Here is a 19,339-nt window from a genome sequence, read left to right on the forward strand (position 1 = left end):
TTTTACATGAATGCCAAACGCTACGTAAAGTACATTTCATGTCAAGTTCTATATGTGGTTGATTTAAATTAAAAAAAAATAATCATCGTAAAACAACTTAAATCCATGAAGACGTTTATTATTTAGCTACTATTAACATTTTGAACAAATTGGCAATTTACATATATTCACAAAAAAATTAGTAGACTGCCTATGATGGTGTCATTTGATCTAATATATTAAGGACAATTCAAAAGGTCATGCCCAGTCTATTTAAATGTGTAACATTTCTAATATGTGGCACCGTGGCATTACAACACATTTTCCCCTAACTGCATGCTATCCGTTCCAGGAAATTGAACGTAAAGTGCAAGTGAGGCGCCTGTCCATTCATTCACTGACACAAATACGCAACTCAATAAAAGTTGGGGATTCTGGGATTCCTGGTAAAATTTTAAGATGACACTAAAATGTAAGTGCTTGCATGCTGTAAAATAAAATTTGACGGCGGGAACGAAAGCGCGTCCAACATGTTTTTTTAATATTTTTTGCACAAAGTGCTGCTCTACAACAAGGCAGGTCTTGCCCAGTGCAGCGTCCAACCCTGATGAAAAGACTTAAATACCCGTTCAATCAGGACATTTTTTGTTCAATTCATGGATCTGTTCGGACATTCGGCCCGATTGCCCCAACTTTTTGTGAGTGGTGTATTTAATTAGTAAGAGTGGTGCATCTCTTCGTTAAAAGTCCATTTCCGATTGCATTTCCTTCTGACGTCTGTACCTCTGTATCATCCGTACAGTTTTCTTTGGAAGACTTTTCCTTTGCGTCTTCATTTTCACCCTCCAGTTTCCCATCGCTGTTCTGCGAAATGTCCGCATCAACTCTCTCCATCCGTTCCTCAATTAAGTTACTGGTGCTCACCTCAATGATGACAATTTCATCCCCCCCTTCCAGTTGGAAGATACCCCCGCTACCAGCTGCGCTGCTGCAGTCTGCGCCGTCCTCTCCCATCATGGCCCCCTCACGTTCTATCAAGGCTATCATCTGCATCCCCTCCTCGGTTTTGTGCTCCACCTTGCGCTCATCGCCGACTTCGAATACCACGTCCTGACCGTGGAGTGGCACCAGACCTTGAGCGGAAGCGCAGGAAAGTGGCAAGGCGTTGTCGTGTTCCTCGCTGAAGCCCGCTTGACACTGCTCACTCTCCTGTTCCTCGGCGTGAAAGTGGAAGACAAACGAACCCCCCTGGCCGCACTCATCTTCGCCCGATTGATTCTCGACCGCTTTCTCCCCACCCCACTCCTGAAGAAGTGACATCATCCCGCCTTTATCTTCCCCCTTGTCGTCTGCATCTCTTTGTGCGTTTGCCTCAAATTGCAGCACGAGCGACTTTCCCTCCCGGGCCAATCCTGCACCCGCCGCCTCTTCTAACGGTGCGCCCCTTTGTTCGAACTGTAACACGTACGACTCGTCTCCCTCATCAACATTCAGCCCCTCCTTCGCTTGTCCTTCATTGTCAAAACAGAAAACAAATTGTTTCTCCGTCATGTTCCTTGCCGAATTTAATTTGTTCAAATCCGACTGGGCGTTACCGTTGGGAGTTGTACAAGGTGGAGTTGAAACGCTGGCTTGTGTGGATGCGGCAGCGGTGGAAGACGAGATACTTTGGAAAGGAGCCGCAGACGGTGAAAGTGCGCGATTAGTTAGGCAGGATGGTGATGAGCCCGAATTGGTGGCGGTATCATCCGTCTGTGCCACACTGGCCGTGTTACAGTTACTCACATCGGCAACTGATTTCTGAAGAGCCGATTTTGGTTTGCGGCCCCGTCTGCCCCTCGCTGTCCGGTTGCTCTTCCCCAAAATGGGCCTACGGAGTAAAGAGTTAGCCGGGAGGGAGGCGAAAGGGGTGATTACGTTCTTATTATTGTTCGCGACAATGATGCGGGTCTGCTGGTGTTGTGGTGACACAGCCGGAAACTGGGCGACCTGAGCGTGTGTTTGGCTGTTGAATGCTTGTAGAGTCTGAAACACGGGGACACTCGCAGGCTCCGGGTGTGCTGGAAGCTGGTTGGCTGTGGGCACCAGAATCAAACTTGACTGAGAGCCGTTGGTCGACGGACACTGTAGCAGGAAGAAATTCTGGGGTTGGGATGGCGGCGGTGGCGGTGGAGGTGGAGGTGGAGGTGGGGGTGTTGGCGGAGGGGCTGGGGGCGGTGTGGGACTTGACAAAGGGATGAGCTGCAAGCCGCTGGCTGTTTGAATCATGAAGTAGTTCTGAGAGGTGTTGACGGGGATGTTGAGAGCCGGCTGGGACACGATCAAGCTCCCGTTGTTTCCCGACGACTCCAAGGTGATGGGGTTGAGAAGCGTGGTGGTGGTCGTCACCCCGCCGACGCTGGCCTTCACGGACACGCCGTCCTGACTGGCGCCTTCGGGGGAGGGCAGCGGGAGGGCGCTGCTGTGCGTTCGGATGTGCCTCTGCAAGTACGAGTGCATGACGAACTCTTTGGCGCAGTACGGACATTTGAAGTCCTTCTGTGGGGAATGTGTGCGAAGGTGGAGCTGGAGGTTGGAGGAGTGCGTGAAGCACTTGTTGCAGTGGGAGCAGCGGAAGGGTCTCTCGCCAGAGTGGGTGCGTTCGTGCTGCAGTAAAGAGTTCAAGAAAAAAAATGTATGATCACAGTTTAGGGCTAAACGATGAATCGAATTTATTCATGTTAAAATCTCCAAGATGAACGTGCCGCTGACCTGTTTGAGGTTTGACGTCTGCGAGAACGATTTGGAGCAGATGGTGCAGACGTGCGGCCGCAGTCCAGAGTGCATCTGACTGTGCCTACGCAAGCAGCTGGTGTTCTTGAAGGACTTGCCGCACTCCTTACACACGTACGGCCTTTCGCCCGTGTGCTGCCGCAGGTGGTACTGGTAATGTGAACTCCACTTGAACGTGAGAGCACAGTGAGGGCACTGGAATGCCCGTACACCGGTGTGCACCTGGGTAGAGATGCAAACATAGGTTTTAGGTTTACACGAATCAAAATCCGCGGACTGATTATATGGGGGAAATCATTTTTGGTGTTTTTTTTTTCTTACTCGCTGGTGGATGGAGAGCAGCGAGGACCTCTTGAAGCTCTTTCCACACTCTGTGCAGCGGTAGGGTCTCTCCCCAGTGTGATCCCTCATGTGGTACTTGAGCCCCGATGAACCTTTGAAGGCTTTTCCGCACTCTGAACAGCGATACGGCCGCTCTGCATGAAGATTTCCACAAAGTCATTCTCACAACACACTTTTCAATTTTCAATTTAAATTTTGACTGGCACAATTTATGGTTGTGCACCATAACATACTTAGAGGGGTTCAGATTTTTTTGGTCATGTTATAGAGGAGCACCTAATTTTTGATCCAGCTTCAGCTGATTATATTTCTATTACCTCCCGCGGTGGTGTTCTTGCACCCGCCGACCTTTTTGCCGTTTTTGGCCAGTTTCACGGGGAGTTCCTCCCGCTCCTCGCTCACGGCTATGACGCTGGCGTGAATCTCTTGCTTTCCCTCCTGCTGCTTGTCCGGCGAGGAAGGCAACGGCAGAGACAAGGAAAGGGAAGGAGGGCACACTATCTCGGCTTCGGCCTCAGCCAGGAGTCGTTGCTCGGGGGTGTGGGAGTGCTGGTGGGTGAGAAGCGAAGACAGGAGCGGGAAGGAGCGGTCGCAGGCGGAGCAGCTGAACTGGGAACGGGACTGGGACGAGAGGGAGTGCATCTGGTTGTGCAACACAGGCAGAAGTTTAATTCAGGGATCATTAATTAAACAGCTACATGTTGCTGCGGGCATTCAATCAACAACGCAGTGCTATAATTTGTAGAGCGCTGTCAGTCGTCGAGGCGTTCGACGAAGAATTCTCACCAGTGACACGTGTCTATTGAGGCCTCCGCTGGTCTTGAAAGATTTATTGCAGTAGCCACATGACAGCCCTGCCCATGTGGTTGGAGCTTCTGGCTGAACACTCTTGGAGCTCTGAATCACCTTGCTGAAGCTCTGTAGAAGGTCAAACTGGGCCTGTGTGGCGCCCACGCTCTTGACGAGCAACCAAAGAAAGACATTCATGTCAGATACTCTATATTACTGCGTGGCTTTAGAGTTTGATGATGTTTTTGGAGGGGTTTGTATGCTGACCAGTGACTGCAGAAAGTTGACAACCCATCCTTTGGGATTACTTTACTGTGAGTATGCGGTTTGGTGATATTTTTGGTTTGTGAAGGCCTTTAATTCCATAAATTACAGCCAAAAAGTCACAAGTAATGCCACTGTTGTATCATATGTTGTTCACTTGATGAAGTCTTCACACGAGAGCGATACTGTGATATCGCACCTCTACATCGCTTATTAATAGTTTCCGAGTTTTCCTGCACAAGGCAAGCCCAAATTGAGAGTTGAGTGCTGCAAAATGCCGGGCAACACCAGGCCTACCCCAACCACACCAAACTCCAGTAATACCTAAGTAATAATCGCCATTCCCACAGAGCACAACTTTTTGTATGTGTTGCTGCTTCATGCGTGCAAGCATGTTTAAGTGAAAAACTGTTTGAAGGTTAATGGGCATTTCTGGAAAATCAGATGTGGTAGATAGTGGACTTCTATTAGATATAATTGAATGGTTTGGTTTAATATTTTTTGGTTGTATGTCATATGCAGACACGAATTGAATATCATAGCGTTAGTGGTCGAGGGTGTGTTTTTATCACTTACTGAATTGTTTCCATCAGCCGGGTCAGTAAGTCCAAGAAGCACCTCTGCCGTATGTCCACTTTCAGCCGCTGCGGTCGTCTCAACCACCTCCTCAAAGTCAGCAAGCAGGTGGCCGGTCCCGACCAAGCCGTCCCCTACCTCTACCTCCGCCGCTCCTGGTCCCGCTTCCCCACCAGAGCCGTGTTCCCCCGGCGCCATGTGAATAGACTGGTGCTCCTCCAGTCCGGTCCGCGTGGCAAAAGTGTGGTTGCAGCTTCCGCAGCTGTAGAGCAGCAGGCTGGCGCCCGTGTCCGTGCTCAGGTGGACTTCTGTGCCGATGGCCCGGGATGCGGTCGCGCTCTCCCCCGACGGAGCGAGGCTGAGCTGTGGGAGCAGGTTGGCCTCCTGGGTGGATGACGAAGTAGACAGGAAGACTTCTTCCATTCCCACCCCGACGCCGTCGCTCCCTTCCTGGCTTACGTAACCCACCATGGCCGTCAACATGGATGTGGCTTCTTCCTCCGAGCCCACCACCACCACCTCCACCAGGTCGCGCCCCCGCCCGCCATTCTCTGCGCCCTTGCCATCCTTCCCGCCTGCACCCGGGCTTGAGTGCGAGTTCTTGTGCAGCGCCAGGTTGGACGAGTGCGTGAAGCTGCGTCCGCACTCGCCGCACACGTACGGCCTCTCGCCCGTGTGTATCCTCATGTGCTGCCTGAGGTTGGTGGACTGAGTGAAGGATTTGTTGCACACGTTGCAGGTGTAAGGTTTGAGACCCAGATGGACGTTCTTGTGTCGCCGTAGACTGCTCGAGTTCTTGAAGGCCTTGGGGCAACTGTCGCACGGGTACGGGCACTCGCCAGTGTGCTGGCGCAGGTGATACTGGTAATGGGAGCTCCATTTAAAAGTCAGGGGGCAATAGGGACACAAGAATGTTCTTATTCCTGTGTGGACACTCTGATGCACCTATTGATGGAGAACAAATAGTCCGATGTTAGATTTTTTTTTTTTCACATAAAAAAAAATGCTCATATATTAGTGAAACACCAAAAATAGAAAAACGACCAGAACCTATCCTGTGTGATGTCATACAGGGCGTTAGCATATCCTCTATTGAGAGGCAAGGCAGCTTTATTTCTATCGCACATTTCACACACCATATAACTCAACGTGTTAATTAAAAAAAATTCAAAGGCCACATTTAAAGTCAAACAAATTGAAGACATTCCAAAAGATTGAAGAATTTAAGCAAAGTAGAGAACTAAAATGTAGTTTACTAAAATTACAACCTCATTGGAAAAAAAAAAAACTCGGTCTCCAAGCACCATCATCACGACAAACATTAAAATACTGTAGTAATTAGGTCATCACCTGGAGGAGAGAGGAGCGCTTGAAGGCTTTACCACAATCTTGACATTTGTAAGGCTTCTCTCCAGAGTGAGACCTGCAAAAAAAAAAAAACATTTTCACACACACACTAACAAAGAAGGATTTCTACCTTGCGTAATAGTCACTACAGTCTTGGTAATTAATTATTGTGGTTTTAGTGTGCAGTGGCGTATTAGCGCACTAGATTATACTTCTGTGTTTCGTTTATAATATTATGCTGTAGTACTGGATGTGTCCCGAGAGCTGTACCGGAGTGCAACCAAAGGCAATCTGTTGGAAGCCAATCATAGTGAACCATTCCTGTCCAAAAATATTACCTTGGAGGACATTAAAAGATGTCCTTTTTGAAGTAAAAGAAGACAATTAAAGGGATAAAGCATTCATGCAGCTATCAACTTTCTATTGCACTTGTTGTTAAGGTCAGGGTGGGCTAGAGCCTCTTGGCCTAACTTTTGGCACTAGGCGACGGTCTAAAAATTATCGAGAGCACCAACCTAATGTATGTTTGCAAACTACCGTATTTTACGGACTATAAGTCGCTACTTTTTTCCTAGATTTTGAACCGTACGGTCAGCCTTTGTGTTGCCTTGTCAATCAAATCTATCCAGGGCCTCCAGAATCAGTATTTCTGTCCCGTGCAACTAAAACCTATATTAGCATTGTAGACTGTGGAGTCCTTGTCCTCAGTGATGTCATCATTTTTTTTTTGTGTGTGTGTGTGTTTTTTATCTTCTGATTGGTTGGTGACAGCAAAACTTGTTACACCCAACTTCATTTAGTAAAACATTTAATAGCCAGCGTGTCTCTGATGAGTATGATGTATTTGGTTTAAATTATTTATTTGTGGCGGCACAATGGACGACCGTTTCGCACAACCGCTTCACAGTGCAGAGGTTGTGGGTTTGATTCCGGGCTGGGGAGTTTGCATTTTTGCATTAATCAAAACTGAGTGTTATTGGCCGACATTTATTTGATACATATATTGGATCTCATTAAATTGTGCACTTTTATGCAACATAAATTTTCCCTCATGCCAAGTGTGTGTGCGTGTGTGTGTACCTTTGATGATAGAGTAATGCAGAGGAGCCCTTAAAAGCCTTGGGACAAAGATTGCAGCGGTAGGGTCTCTCGTTGTTGTGGCTCCTCTGGTGGTGCGTGAGCCGGGATGACCACCTGAAGCTCTTGCCGCAATCCAGACACTGGAATGGATGCTCGGACTGCTCGGCCTGCTGGGTCGACTCTGACGACGCCTCCATGTCCAGAACTACCTCCACGCTGTCCACCACACCCTTGTTGTCCTCCACCAGGTCCACTCTCTCCCGGTCATCCTCGCCCTCCTCGCCTGAGCCGAGGAGGGATGGGAAAGGAGAGAGGGAGGCAGAGGACTGTGGAGCCAAGAGTTCTGCTTGGACCACCAGAGTGGCGACAGAGTTCGCCATGACAGGTGAAGGTGTTCCTTGGATGCAGATCAGTTTTGGAGCATAGTCTTACACTTCATCCAGTCCATCCTTTGTTGTTGTTAGTTGTCGTTGCTGTAGTGTTGGAATCTCGTCCTGCCAGCGGATGCAGCAGCTGCAAATCCAGCTCCACACCAACTGATGCGGGAAAGAAAATCCAGTGTCACTCTTCACTCATGGTAACAACATCCCGTATTCCTACAAACTCATTCCTGTCTTCGAAGCTTTACCTCTGCACTATTTTTGCTCGCTGCCATTTCCAATCATATTGTCGCTTGCTAGCCAAACATAAACACCAACTAGCATCAGACAAAACGTACTCGCGTAACCCTAAAGTGAGATCTGCTAGCTAAACATAAACACAAACATTCCTAGTTTTCTTTTTCTTGTCAACGTTACTTACTGGCCCGCATTTGGCCCTCGTCTAAACAGAACATCTATTTAATGTTCGTTATTAACAAGCATGAACATCGGTTCGAGAGCGAAACTCATCGCGTATTTTTAAGTCCCTCATGGGCAATATTATTGATAATATGAGACTGAGATGCATACCACAGTGCTAATCCACACAACCTTAACAATAAACAGCACAGACTAATGTTCTCCACCCGAAGCCGCCCTCCAAGAACAACGACGGCGATTGGCCCTTACAGACAAATGATGCGCTTTTCCGATTGGCTAGCTACTTCCTGCTGAGAGTGATTGTGCTCCATTTTTCTTTCATTATGTCTGTTTTCTCGCTTTAATATTGGCATCAAAAATATTATTACATTTTGATGATTATAAATTAAAATTCCATTTTTTGCTTATTTCGATAAAACGTTGCGACAATACTGTTTGGCTGTGGCGCAAAGCCCCCTGGGTTATGTAGTGCTCATGCGTGTGCGTACCGGAAATTGCGTCGTCCCAACGTACGGGGGCTGTTTTTGGAATGATTTACACATTCCTCCTCCCTCGTCACTATATAGTGACTTTTATATTGACTGAACTATAATTCAAACACCAGTCAAATTAAAAATTGTTTTCCAACACTTTTGGGCGTGCCATTAATCACGTCATCGTATAATTACATCATATAGCATCAACTTCATAGCGGGTGGAGCTTCAGTGATAAATATTGAACAAATTGATTAGTTATATATTCTTTACAATTATATTTTAAAATAAATTCATTAAATTATATGTTATTATTGTTTTATTTGCTGCTTTGTATTATAACAAAACCAAATTTCTTGCTTGAGTTTGTAAGATTTTGTTCTTGTCAAATGAGTGTTTGGCAATGATTCCAAAAAGTTGGCGCAAACACAGCATTGCTCTGAACCAACAAGCCTTGTGAAACATGTATATATGTACAGCACAAAACCTTGAAGCTTCTGCTATAAAGCGTCCCCCACGTCCTCAAAAAGTAATAGAAATCCTATTAAAACAACTGAAGTTTATTCAGGGATAATCAGGGTCCCTTTTATTGGTGAATAAACTTATTATAGCCACTGTTAAAGCATGTTAAGAAAAAGGTTCAATGGGCCCAGAGAGCTGGATTCACTGTTGGATGCGCTAGGGTGATTCCATTGAAGGCAAAAACTTTTTGAAATGCTTTTTGTATGTCCATTTGTGTTGCGATACATTGACGAAGATATTTTTGCAACGTAACTCATGAATTTGTTCAAAACGTCATGGGAGATTTTTTTCCTAGTTCCCATCACTACTTATCAAGATGCACTGTGGGAGACACTGAGAAACATTTGAAAAGCTCTACAAAACGACAACCTCACAAAAAAAAGGTAAAATAACATATGCATTCCTTTCGCACATTCTGTAGTTTTTATTTCACCAAGGCACATATTTCACATTGAGGCCAATCAGTGTCTGGAAGAGGCGTCTCGATGTTACAATAATTTAACATACATTGTAATTGAAGTTTATTAGAATACAAACTGTATAAAAGTATAAAACAAAGAGAGGAGACTCGCTCCCTTGCAGCACAAAAATAAATAGTTCCACCAAGTTACTTAAATAAATAGCCAATACTGTAACAAATACTAGAAGAGGAATGAACAAAAAATGATAGTGAGAAAATTGGTAATCTAAATTATATTTTAGAAAACAACATAATACACAAAGCACTGTACAACAATTTAAATTCATGTACAATTATGTACACTTTTATGTAATAAGAGTGTCACAATACATAGTATTTTAAGACTTTTAGGGTTTAACTTAAACAACAAAAAAAATCTTTTTTTTTTTCCTTTTTAAATACCAAAGCATTGTTTTAAAATCAGCCCCCTCACTCACCCAAGAAGCTAATCCTACAAGTTTGTGCAAAGAATCTAATCAGGTCCATCAGTGCTCAACAACAGGGCCCACTCAAACAACTTTACCACATTAGAGATGTCTTCTCATGCAAAGCGTGAGAAAGAGGCATTACAAAAATAGATATTCTGACTCTGGTACTAAAAAGCATTCACTTGTCTTCGACCTCCATTCTGACTCTTGCAGATTGCTTGACATGACGTAACTGGCACATTGGATTCTTTTTTTTAATTTTAAGGGCACTACTATGACCATCTAAGATTTCTGCCACCTCTACTGGAATAAAGTCAGACGAATAAGCGCACAAATACCAAGTAATTAGTTTAAAGAAACAAAATCATTTTCAGACGTTCAGGAAGTGCTACCTCGGAGATCAGTGAGACACAAGCAAAAAAAAAAAGAAAAAAAAAAAAGAAGTATGTGGTCAAATCAATGCATGTCAATAAAGAGATGAAGATGCCAAATGACTCACAACAACTTCAAATAAATAGCATTAAATAAATTACTAACAGTCAATAAATAAATAAATAGATAAATAACATGGCCATGAACTAGGAAAGAGTTCAGGAAATAATGATCACCAAAGTTACACTGGCAGATGGTTACCGTAGTTGCATTAAAAGCGCATCCTCTTTGGCTCTGGTGGAAAGAAATCGGATTCTCTGCACATGCCGTTTGTTGATTTTGCGGCCTCTTGGGATGCCATTGACTACAGTGCACACCGACAAGATCCCCCTCCCCCCCGTTGTTGCCCGAGACGGGCCTCCGTGCCTTCTCACTTAGATGAAGTCTCATTGCGCCGTGGAGATCTTTGGCTTAAGGCTGATGAATGCTCTGATTGCCCAATCGCAGAAAAGCTTGAAGTGGTGGAGGAGCTCCTGGCTGGACTGCAGCACGTCAAACTGATAAGGGAGGTGCGGTGGGAGGGAGGGAGTGGCGGGGGTCAGCTTCGGTGCGTCGACCCTCTGCATCTGTTGGCAAGGATGAGCGATACCTCCACTTAGTCAAGTGTAGAGAAAATGTCATATTATATCAGCAGATGCACGTATGAGTAGTCCAGGCGTCATTGTTTCGTACACACCGAGCCGCTCGGCCGAAAATGAGTTCACTGCATGATCGCAAAAAAAAAAAAAAAAATGACGCAATAAACCTTTGTCTATTTGCGGTTCAGAATGAGCAAATTTGCCTATGTAATAACTTATTATGGAAATATTCTTCCGTTATTTGCTGAAGCTCAATTAATCACTCTTTTTGTGCTCAGGCCAAAGCCATATCTAATAGAAAAATAATGCTTTGGCACCACCTTGTGGCGAAGAACTGTGTTGACGTGAGGGGAGTGGCTTCATTTACATTATCACCATCTTGTGATATCTTACGGCGATTACAAAACCAGATTTTTACTCGCCGCAGGACTCATTCCTTATTGGCCCAAATAGCGAGTATTTCCTGCACATTGTTTCACAAACTATTCTCCGCTGTTCATTGAAAAATTCTTGTTCTCTTTCTAGAACACCGCAAGATGCCACAAGACGGCACCAAAGCACGCCTTTTATACGTGATTAGGTGAGTTTATAAGCGGACGATAGGTTCTCAAAAAAAGAATTCTACGAGGGTTCAGTGTGCTACCCGGTACAGGGGTTGCTCGTTATAGATGGGAAAATGAGGCTTCAAATTTGCTTCATGAACCAGTTGTATTTTTTTTTTTTTTGCTACGAGATCGCATTCTCTGTTCAACAATGGGCTCAAAGCGCACTGACTTGCCATTTCTTAAAACATTTTATTTAAATCCACACTGCCATCTAGAGGGGTAAAAAAACACAACTGGTTCATGAAGCAAATTTGAAGCTTCATTTTACGTGGCGCTAAAGCACTACTTTTATTCCGGAAAAGGCTTGATGCATGTTGGTTCTAAGGAACTTCAACAGTATTATACAAGAAAAAAAAAGCCATGATTGGTACAAAAGTAGTGCTTTGGCACTTTTTTGGGGGCAAATTGTGGGGCAGTGGGGGCGGCATCAACTACTGGCAGAATTTCTGCTATTTACGCTCGGGGTTCAGTCCCTTGGGATGACTTCTGTTTTTTGCCAATGGAAAAGTTTTGAAAGTGGAGCGAGCCGAGGGACCGTGCAGCGGAAAAGGGCCATAAGTCAGCTGGGATAGGCTCATTACGCCCACCCACGTTATAAAAAAAAAAAAAAAAAAAATCTATTGGACGGATGGCTTTTAACTGCTTCAACGCACTCAAAGCGAGGTGGAAGCTCAGCTCAGCTCCTCACCTGACGGTACAGAAGGTTGATGAGCGACTTCATCTCCTTGATCACCTCCACCAGTTTGGGCAGCGCCGGGTGGTGGTGCTTCTTGGACACCCTGTTGAGCCACTCAAAGTGGTGCTCGTACAGCTTCAGGTCAGCGTGCAGCTGAGAGAGTGTGGGCTTCAGCTGAGGGGGAAAAAAAAATAAATAAATAAAAAACAAGCAACTTTAGAGACGGAGCATGGGTGTGGCAAGATGTGCTGTAACTGCGCGAGGAAGACGAAGAAAACAGGCCGGCTTCTCACACGCACGCACGCACCATCCCCAGAAGAAACACATTATCGGGGGCATTACCTCAAGGTTGTTGAGATCATTGGCCGATCTGTTGCTCATTTCTGGCAGGGACCTGAACCTGTGGGGCTCCACGTCAGATTCGAAGGCATGCTCCCTCTGAAGGAGAAAACAAGACACAAACACACAGCGGCTCGTCACTATCTTGCATCAGCACAGTTGCGCTCATCCCTCAGACAAGTCACGGCAACATGAGGAAAGTATTAGTCGTGTGACAACGTTAGCCGGGAGACGCTTTGTTTCCTGCGCTTTCAGACGGTAGCGCTCACCGAGGGACGTGCGGTCGATCGGGGTCGGTCTGAGTTCACTCGCACTCAACCTCCCCAAATGTCAGTGGCGGGAAGTAACAAGTTCTTAGTTACTGTACTCGAGTAGAATTTTCAGATAGCTGTACTTTTCAGATTCCCCGCTGTTGTGAGAAGGTATTGTGTGCATAGAGTAAAAACCACATTTGCGAGTCTACACTTTTTTTACACTGACTTACAAGTCTTAAAATTTCACACGCCACAGAGAAGAGTGTTGTTAACAGCCTACCCAAATTCAAATGATTAAAAACGATCCACGTATATAAAATCTGGCTTCTAAAGCATGAAAAAATCAAGCCGTTGTCGCCGCTCTCAAATGTTGTGGGCGTGGCCGCTGAATGTGCTGACACCACGTACGACACCATTGTCAACGGCATATCCAAAATATACAATATAACCTGCAAAATTGCATTATTACCTTGTTTAGCGCTGTTCTTTTAAACACACATCCCAACATATTTTAAATTACGGAAATATACCCTCTTCCGAATGTCACATAAACAGGTGAGATGAGATTGGTCGTTAACTAATCCCAGAGGCATCGTGTTGTTCAACTTTGACCACACTTTTTTTTTTTAAATCTGTACTTTTACTTAAATACACACTGCCAGTACTTTTCCCTGCTCTGCCAAATGTCAACAATGCGAGCAAATGACCTGAACCCACAGGATGTTTTGTGCACACAACAACGCAGCGCCGTGACCAAGAAGGCAGCGAGGAGCGACAGCACACAGCTGAAGGGAAACTCCAGGGTCGCTATAAAAAGATGCAATGACGCAGTGCTGCCCACTGCCCAGCTACAGCTTGTGTTGACATCCACGTCTGCTGTCACTCTGGTGTACTTCCCGTCTAGGCCGCCAGAGGGGGCTAAATGGTGTGTTGAGCTTAATAGGGAATCATCCGTACATTGTTTGACAGTAATCCCCCCTCCACCGCGGGCGTTATGTTACGACCACCCCTGCTTTACGTGAAATACCTTTTTTAAAGACCCTTAGCATTTTCGGCAATTAAAATTTTGAAGGTCTAAACACAGTTCTAAATTTAATGAATATACTGGACAATGGGTAACACCAAAATATACTGCCGTAACAAATCATGTTTTCCTCAAACTAGAAAACTTCATTTAGCAGCTTTAAATATACATCAATAAAAGTGCGCCAAGCTTCGCATTAAAAAATGAATTTACACGTTTTCAACGAACATTAAGTGGCGCTGAAATACAGAACTTCCTGTTTGGTTTTTCTTCTTTCAAATTCTCGTGTACAACTAAATAAGTGTAGCGCTATCTAATGGAATTACAACTTTGCAAAAAAAAAAATTTAAAAATCTTAGAAAGAGCGGGACTGCAAATCTCGCAATCAAATTTAATCACATCGCAAAACAATTCAACTTTTTCGAAAGTGTAAAGAAATAACCCCCTTTTCCGAAGCGTAATTAGTGTACACTCCCAACGACGGGTAAATACGTCAAAAAGTCCATTCACTTTACCTATGCAGTGAATGAGTTAAGGAGTGTGGCTTGGGGAAGCTTGATGAGTGACGTCATGATCTGGAGTCAGTTAGTCTGCGTGTGAACGTCTGAGCGTCAGCTGTGGCTTACAACAGCTGCTTGCGACGATGTCTTTGTGCACGTGGACTTCTGTCGTAGAAAACTTTGCAAGACACATTACGCCTGATCCACTAATGAATATAAATGAGTGATGCGGCATGCGTCATTCCCCCCGGAGTGGAACACAACAACATTAAGGTGATTAGTGTTCTGAGAGGTTTTGTGCCAACATGTTGTCTGGGCCTGATGTTTCCTTCAAGTGTTTTGCAGTGTTCCCCCACCGCAACGCCCCCCCTGCTGCGTTTTTGTTGTTGTTTGTATTGATGTTTTCTAGTCATGAATGTGCCACTTTGTGTCTCTTCAGAAGATCTCACTTGTGTTGTGGTGTTTTGTTTTGTCTCTACAGCTTTTTGCCCTCTTCCATCCATCGTTCATACCAGGTACACACACACACACACACACACACACACACACGCACGCACACGCCACTCCGTCTGCATGATCTCTTCATCTCTTGTGGTTTTTAGCGCCATCTTTCTCAGCCTTTTAATTCGCCCTCTTATCCTCCCTTTTCTTGCTCCCTTCCATTGCGGCTCATGACATCACCCGGCAAAACTTAGCATCCAGCTTCTGTCTTCCTGAATGCAAATGCAGGAATGTGATAAATCTTTCTCGATTTTTATCAAGTCACTTTGCTGTGGCGACCAAAAGTTAAAAACGCTAAACACCACACCTACGCCACCGTGACTATTTAGAGAAACCTCAATACGCACACATACGCAGCGGACCACAAAAATGCACACATGTATCGTTGCCGCCGTACAGACGCACTCGGCCACATTGACATGTTTTTGTCGCAAAAAAAAAAAAAAAAAACTTATATAAACTTATACGTATACGCTCCGGCTCCTCTTTTAAAAGCATCACTTTCATTGCTGCTCGAGTGGGGACTTTCCACGGATTCCTATTCTATTTATCTTTCCGAGCGACGTCCTCTTTTTAGCAGAAATTCCACACAATAAGAAAAAAAAAATACATGTTACGGAACACTGTCAAATACTGTCCCCATTGCCCCTTGATGTGTGTGTGTGTGTTTTTCAGAGGTTAGACGATGGCGACAGTGATAGCCTCAAACACACACGCACACACATATAAACACAACACTTCTACTCCGCACTAACTAATCACGACTAGAGAGAGTACGAGGCTATTTTTGGCTTTATCTCCCGAACACAGAGTTTTAAACTTTGCATAATGCAAAAAAAAAAACAAAGATGCACCGATATGATTTTCACCTGTTATAAAACACCAGCTGGAGACAATTTTTGGCTGCATTCTCACATGTGATTTTCCTCCCCACTCAAATGTCAACAAAATAGACACTTTTAACCAGACGTGTCCGTACAATACCGATCAAAAAACTTCAAGCTTCCTCCACTCTAATCACGCTTCCCCCGAGTTTTGCCGCAGAACCCAAACACCGTTTCATGCAAACATCTTGTACAATATTGTTTGTTGTTGTTTCACGATTGGTATGTTCAGTTGAGCTGCAGGCGAGAAATATCTTGGCATGGATTTTATTATTTTTTTTAACCCATTAGCTTGACTTGTCTTGTCGCGTTTTTTTTTTATTTGATTTTTTTCCTCTCCATGTTCTTGTCGTGAGGTTTGTTTGCAAGCCAGGTGACATAAGGTTGCTGAGTCAGCATTCTGTTGGGCCCGTGCGGATCAAAAAAAAAAAAAAAAGTGAGGTCACTCAGTCAAATCTCTGCTCTGGTCTACGGCCCGCACGTGGACTCTGGCCAGTCGGTCATCAGTTAAAAGCCGCTTAAGTCTGACCGCAGTCCCACGTAATAGCTGAGCTCACGAATGCATGCAGAAAGGCTGCAGGGTAAACATGAAGGTAACATTAGCGCTTTAATTAATGCTATTAGCTAATTAAGCTCTGGTGCAATCGCTAGCAAGCGCACTCACAAGCATGAGACCAGCAACCATTTTTCAAGAGTTTACATGACGACAACTAAGAAAATCGGGCAAGAAGAGGAACGCTTTTTTTTTTTTTTTTTTTTTTTGGGAGGATGCTGTAATATGCATGCCAGGCCAGTAGTTGGCGATATAATTATCAATGTGTATGTGATACTAAAGTGAATTTTTTTCGTCAGAATTATGATGTGACCAAATGCTTCTCCTACATAAAAAACAGTCAGCTCTCCAAACCCTATCCAAAATGTTCACTTTTAAAAAATATTTGAAGTGTTTTCAGGCTCAAAAAATGCTGTCGTCAAGTAAGCTAACAAGCAGAATGACGCCTTTGATCAGTTTTTAGCGTAGTTTTAACTTAACAGGGACAGCTCAAATCTTTTCTTTTAAGGTAAAGTGCGGGATCTCGTTTTTTTTTAAGGAAATAAAGAATGACGACAAATGCATCAGTAATATTTTGAGGATGATACAAATGCAGTGGTGCCTTTAGATACCTTAGTGCCTTGACAATCTTATTTTTTATTTAATTTTATTTTTTCGTCTTAAGGCACGATCAAAAATTTGAACAAAATGACAAACTTCACAACATCTGGCCACCTCGGTTTCTTTGTAGTGGAATTGCAAAATCAGTTGTTTGCCAATAGGCACCACAGAAGAAGAACAAGGACGGACAATACATTAGGTACAGTCGTGTTTTTCTGAATTTGCAGTTTATGTGCAGCTGCGTGTTTACTTTTGAGAGCATGTTAAAAAAATAGTTTTGGTGTTTTACGCGAGGCAGGAACAAATTGATTGCGTTTCCATTCATTTCAATGAGGAATGATGATTTTTTTCAGAGCTGCACTCTGTTTGTTTACTTATTAGGCATGTTTGTTTGGCAGTGGCTCTTCTTGTTATTAATGACCACGTAATATTACATAATTAGTGTTTTTCGTGGCTAGATTTGAAGCAAATTCAAAGTTGTGTTGCAAAGCTTTCATAGGCCACATACCCCCGACTTGGCGGACCATATCTTGCCCGCTGGCCTTGAGTTTGACACCCGCCAACTTGTTTAGCTGCAATTTCCCACGCCGACCGACCCCTCGCACTTACCAGCAGTTCTTGCGTGAGCTTCATGAGATTTTTGGTCTGGTTGGACAGCTTGTCCATGTCGCTGGGCCGCCGCTGAGGCACCGGCGAGGCAGACGTGAAGACGGGCAGCTGGGCCAAGAGCAGCGAGAAGAGGAGAGACGACGACGAGTCGAGCAGCACTGCGAAGAAGGGGCAAGAAAACGGAAGCAATTAGCGGAGAGGCGCTGTCATCTCGCCGTAATGATCATGACCTCAGGCCTGCTGCTGTCAACTCCAGGGGAAGATATTGCACCATAACATAAACAATAGCTCCAGACTTGGCACGCGGCGCCCCGGCGTTGAGCCTCGGTGACAGATTCATGTTTTCACAGGCAAATCATTAAACACATCAGCATCACTCCTGGCCTGGATAAAGCCGTGCAATGAATGCGCCTGATTGTCACACCTGCAACTGGATAGGCGCGTGTGTTGCCGCTATAAATTATATAGACCGGGGGCCAAGTCAGACACTGCAAACAGTAAGCTCATTCATTCTTTTGCCTTTCAAGTTCAAATACAAGCTAGTGTAAAGCATTTAAAAAGGAGGGGACCACAGTGGTGCTGAAGCCGTACTGGAGGCTTGATAATTACAGGTGAACCACAAGGATTTACAGGCAAAATAACACGCGCGTGAACTCACTGTCCTCAAAACTGGAATCAGTTCAGGACAGTAGAACAGCCTTTTAAAATTAGCCCCCCCACCAAAAAATTTTTTTTTTTAAATAAATAAATAAAAATATGTGAGATGAGAATATCTCATCCAAATGTTTGACTTTCATGCATTATCTTTTGTTCAAATTCAAACTTATTAAATTAATTAAAAATTAAAGACAATAGCACTCACACATTCACTTACATTTCATATTGGTTCGAATCCAAACAGAATGGAAACCCAAACAGCAGGTAGACAAATAAATAAATAATTGAAAAAACAAAACAAACAAAAAAAAAAAAACAATAATAAATCTACGGGCACTCCGGCAAGACGTGTCACGTGCTCCGGTTTCTCCTTTGCCGCCTTTTCAGTCCAAATGAGGAGCAAAGTGCGTCCTTGACAGCTGGGATGGAGCGCGCTCAAGACAAGGTGAATTTTGTGGGGAAATATCATTAAAAAAAAAAAAAAAAGTCGTCCAACTTTTTTTTTTTGTAAGTTTGGAGCAAAGTTTGAGAGTTTGTAGTCTTTATGGAAGGTAGAGAGGCACTTGGACAGAGTAGAGAGAGAAAGAGAGAGAGAGAAATGCAGAGAGAAGGATGCGATGTGTGGTAAGTCCAATTTTTGCGCGCAAGTGAAGTGTTTAGGCTTGTTTAAAACTTCCTTTATAAAGACGTCGGGCCTATGACACATCGGCAGTGACTCACTTCATTCATAAAAACACACACACAGACACACGCTCTCTCTCTCTCTCTCTCGCTCTCTCTCTCTCTTTCTCTCCCCTCCCTTCTGCCCCCTCTACTCTCCTCCCTCCTTCTCTCTCTTTGCTAAACTTAAAAAAAAAATTCCGTTGTGTTTTTTTTTTTTCTCCTTCTTGTTTTCTTTCCTCTATCACTTTCTCCCCTCCCATCCCTGTCAGCTTTTATCTTGCGCTACTTCCTCCGGCCGCATCAGTGCGCCAATCATGTCCCCATCTCTTCTTATCTGACCATCTCCCAATCCAAATCTCTTCCCCCTTTTGCCCATTGTCTTTATGTGTTATCAGCCTCGCTCATCAGCCACGTGCCTTTCATACCTGCACATGTCTGGAGATAAAAAAAAAAAATATTTTTATTTTTAGCCCCTCAAATGATGTTATTGCATTTATTTTAAGGTTCACCAGTGCCCTGCAAACACCTTTCTCTCCCTCTTTTTTTTTCTCACCCTGGCTCTCTTTTTTTTTTTGCCCCTCATGAGACAGCAGGCTGTTATTTCCACTGCCTCCCCCCCTCTCAACCCCCC

At 44.4% G+C, this 19,339-nt stretch overlaps 2 protein-coding genes and 1 long non-coding RNA gene across 4 annotated transcripts in view; 1 reads left to right on the forward strand and 2 right to left on the reverse strand.

Moving 5' to 3' along the window:
• The window catches only part of LOC148328731 (uncharacterized), a 52,787-nt gene that overhangs the window by 9,888 nt on the left and 23,560 nt on the right, over nt 1-19,339 (forward strand). The window contains exons 4-7 of the long non-coding RNA XR_015845558.1: nt 7,162-7,534; nt 7,593-7,726; nt 11,369-11,423; nt 14,723-14,756. This is a non-coding gene — a long non-coding RNA (uncharacterized LOC148328731). The remainder of the gene's footprint in view (nt 1-7,161; nt 7,535-7,592; nt 7,727-11,368; nt 11,424-14,722; nt 14,757-19,339) is intronic.
• znf628 (zinc finger protein 628) lies at nt 98-8,189 on the reverse strand. Of its 2 annotated transcripts, none has more exons than XM_088306050.1 (9): nt 8,100-8,189; nt 7,150-7,685; nt 6,073-6,145; nt 4,723-5,667; nt 3,880-4,050; nt 3,411-3,735; nt 3,073-3,227; nt 2,731-2,973; nt 98-2,625 (listed from the first exon to the last, which is right to left on the reverse strand). In XM_088306050.1, the coding sequence occupies exons 2-9, from the start codon at nt 7,527-7,529 to the stop codon at nt 691-693; spliced, it is 4,227 nt and encodes a 1,408-aa protein (XP_088162176.1). In that variant the 5' UTR covers nt 7,530-7,685; nt 8,100-8,189; the 3' UTR covers nt 98-690. The 2 variants fall into 2 exon arrangements, with proteins under 2 accessions (XP_088162176.1, XP_088162177.1); XM_088306051.1 differs by lacking the exon at nt 8,100-8,189 and adding an exon at nt 7,778-8,092.
• il11a (interleukin 11a) lies at nt 10,639-18,674 on the reverse strand. The gene is made up of 5 exons (XM_088306064.1): nt 18,263-18,674; nt 17,389-17,546; nt 12,467-12,562; nt 12,137-12,298; nt 10,639-10,831 (listed from the first exon to the last, which is right to left on the reverse strand). Exons 1-5 carry the CDS (start codon nt 18,267-18,269, stop codon nt 10,652-10,654), a joined length of 603 nt encoding a protein of 200 aa, XP_088162190.1. The 5' UTR covers nt 18,270-18,674; the 3' UTR covers nt 10,639-10,651.

The sequence above is a fragment of the Idiotropiscis lumnitzeri genome, chromosome 10 (genome assembly GCF_059441095.1).
Source record: "Idiotropiscis lumnitzeri isolate Australia: NSW breed Sydney's pygmy pipehorse chromosome 10, RoL_Ilum_1.0, whole genome shotgun sequence".
In the NCBI taxonomy this organism is placed as follows: Eukaryota; Metazoa; Chordata; class Actinopteri; order Syngnathiformes; family Syngnathidae; genus Idiotropiscis; species Idiotropiscis lumnitzeri.

What these genes read in the sequence shown, in the direction of transcription:
- il11a (XM_088306064.1), bottom strand. An exon ending in AGCTCACGCAAGAACTGCTG is followed by an intron (nt 12,563 to 17,388) that starts GTAAGTGCGAGG and finishes TTTCTCCTTCAG; the next exon opens with AGGGAGCATGCCTTCGAATC. An exon ending in ATGATCTCAACAACCTTGAG is followed by an intron (nt 12,299 to 12,466) that starts GTAATGCCCCCG and finishes TTTCCCCCTCAG; the next exon opens with CTGAAGCCCACACTCTCTCA.
- znf628 (XM_088306050.1), bottom strand. Translation starts at nt 7,529, where the DNA reads ATGGCGAACTCTGTCGCCACTCTGGTGGTCCAAGCAGAACTCTTGGCT. An exon ending in AGCGCTCCTCTCTCCTCCAG is followed by an intron (nt 5,668 to 6,072) that starts GTGATGACCTAA and finishes CTCCATCAATAG; the next exon opens with GTGCATCAGAGTGTCCACAC. An exon ending in CGGCTGATGGAAACAATTCA is followed by an intron (nt 4,051 to 4,722) that starts GTAAGTGATAAA and finishes TTGCTCGTCAAG; the next exon opens with AGCGTGGGCGCCACACAGGC.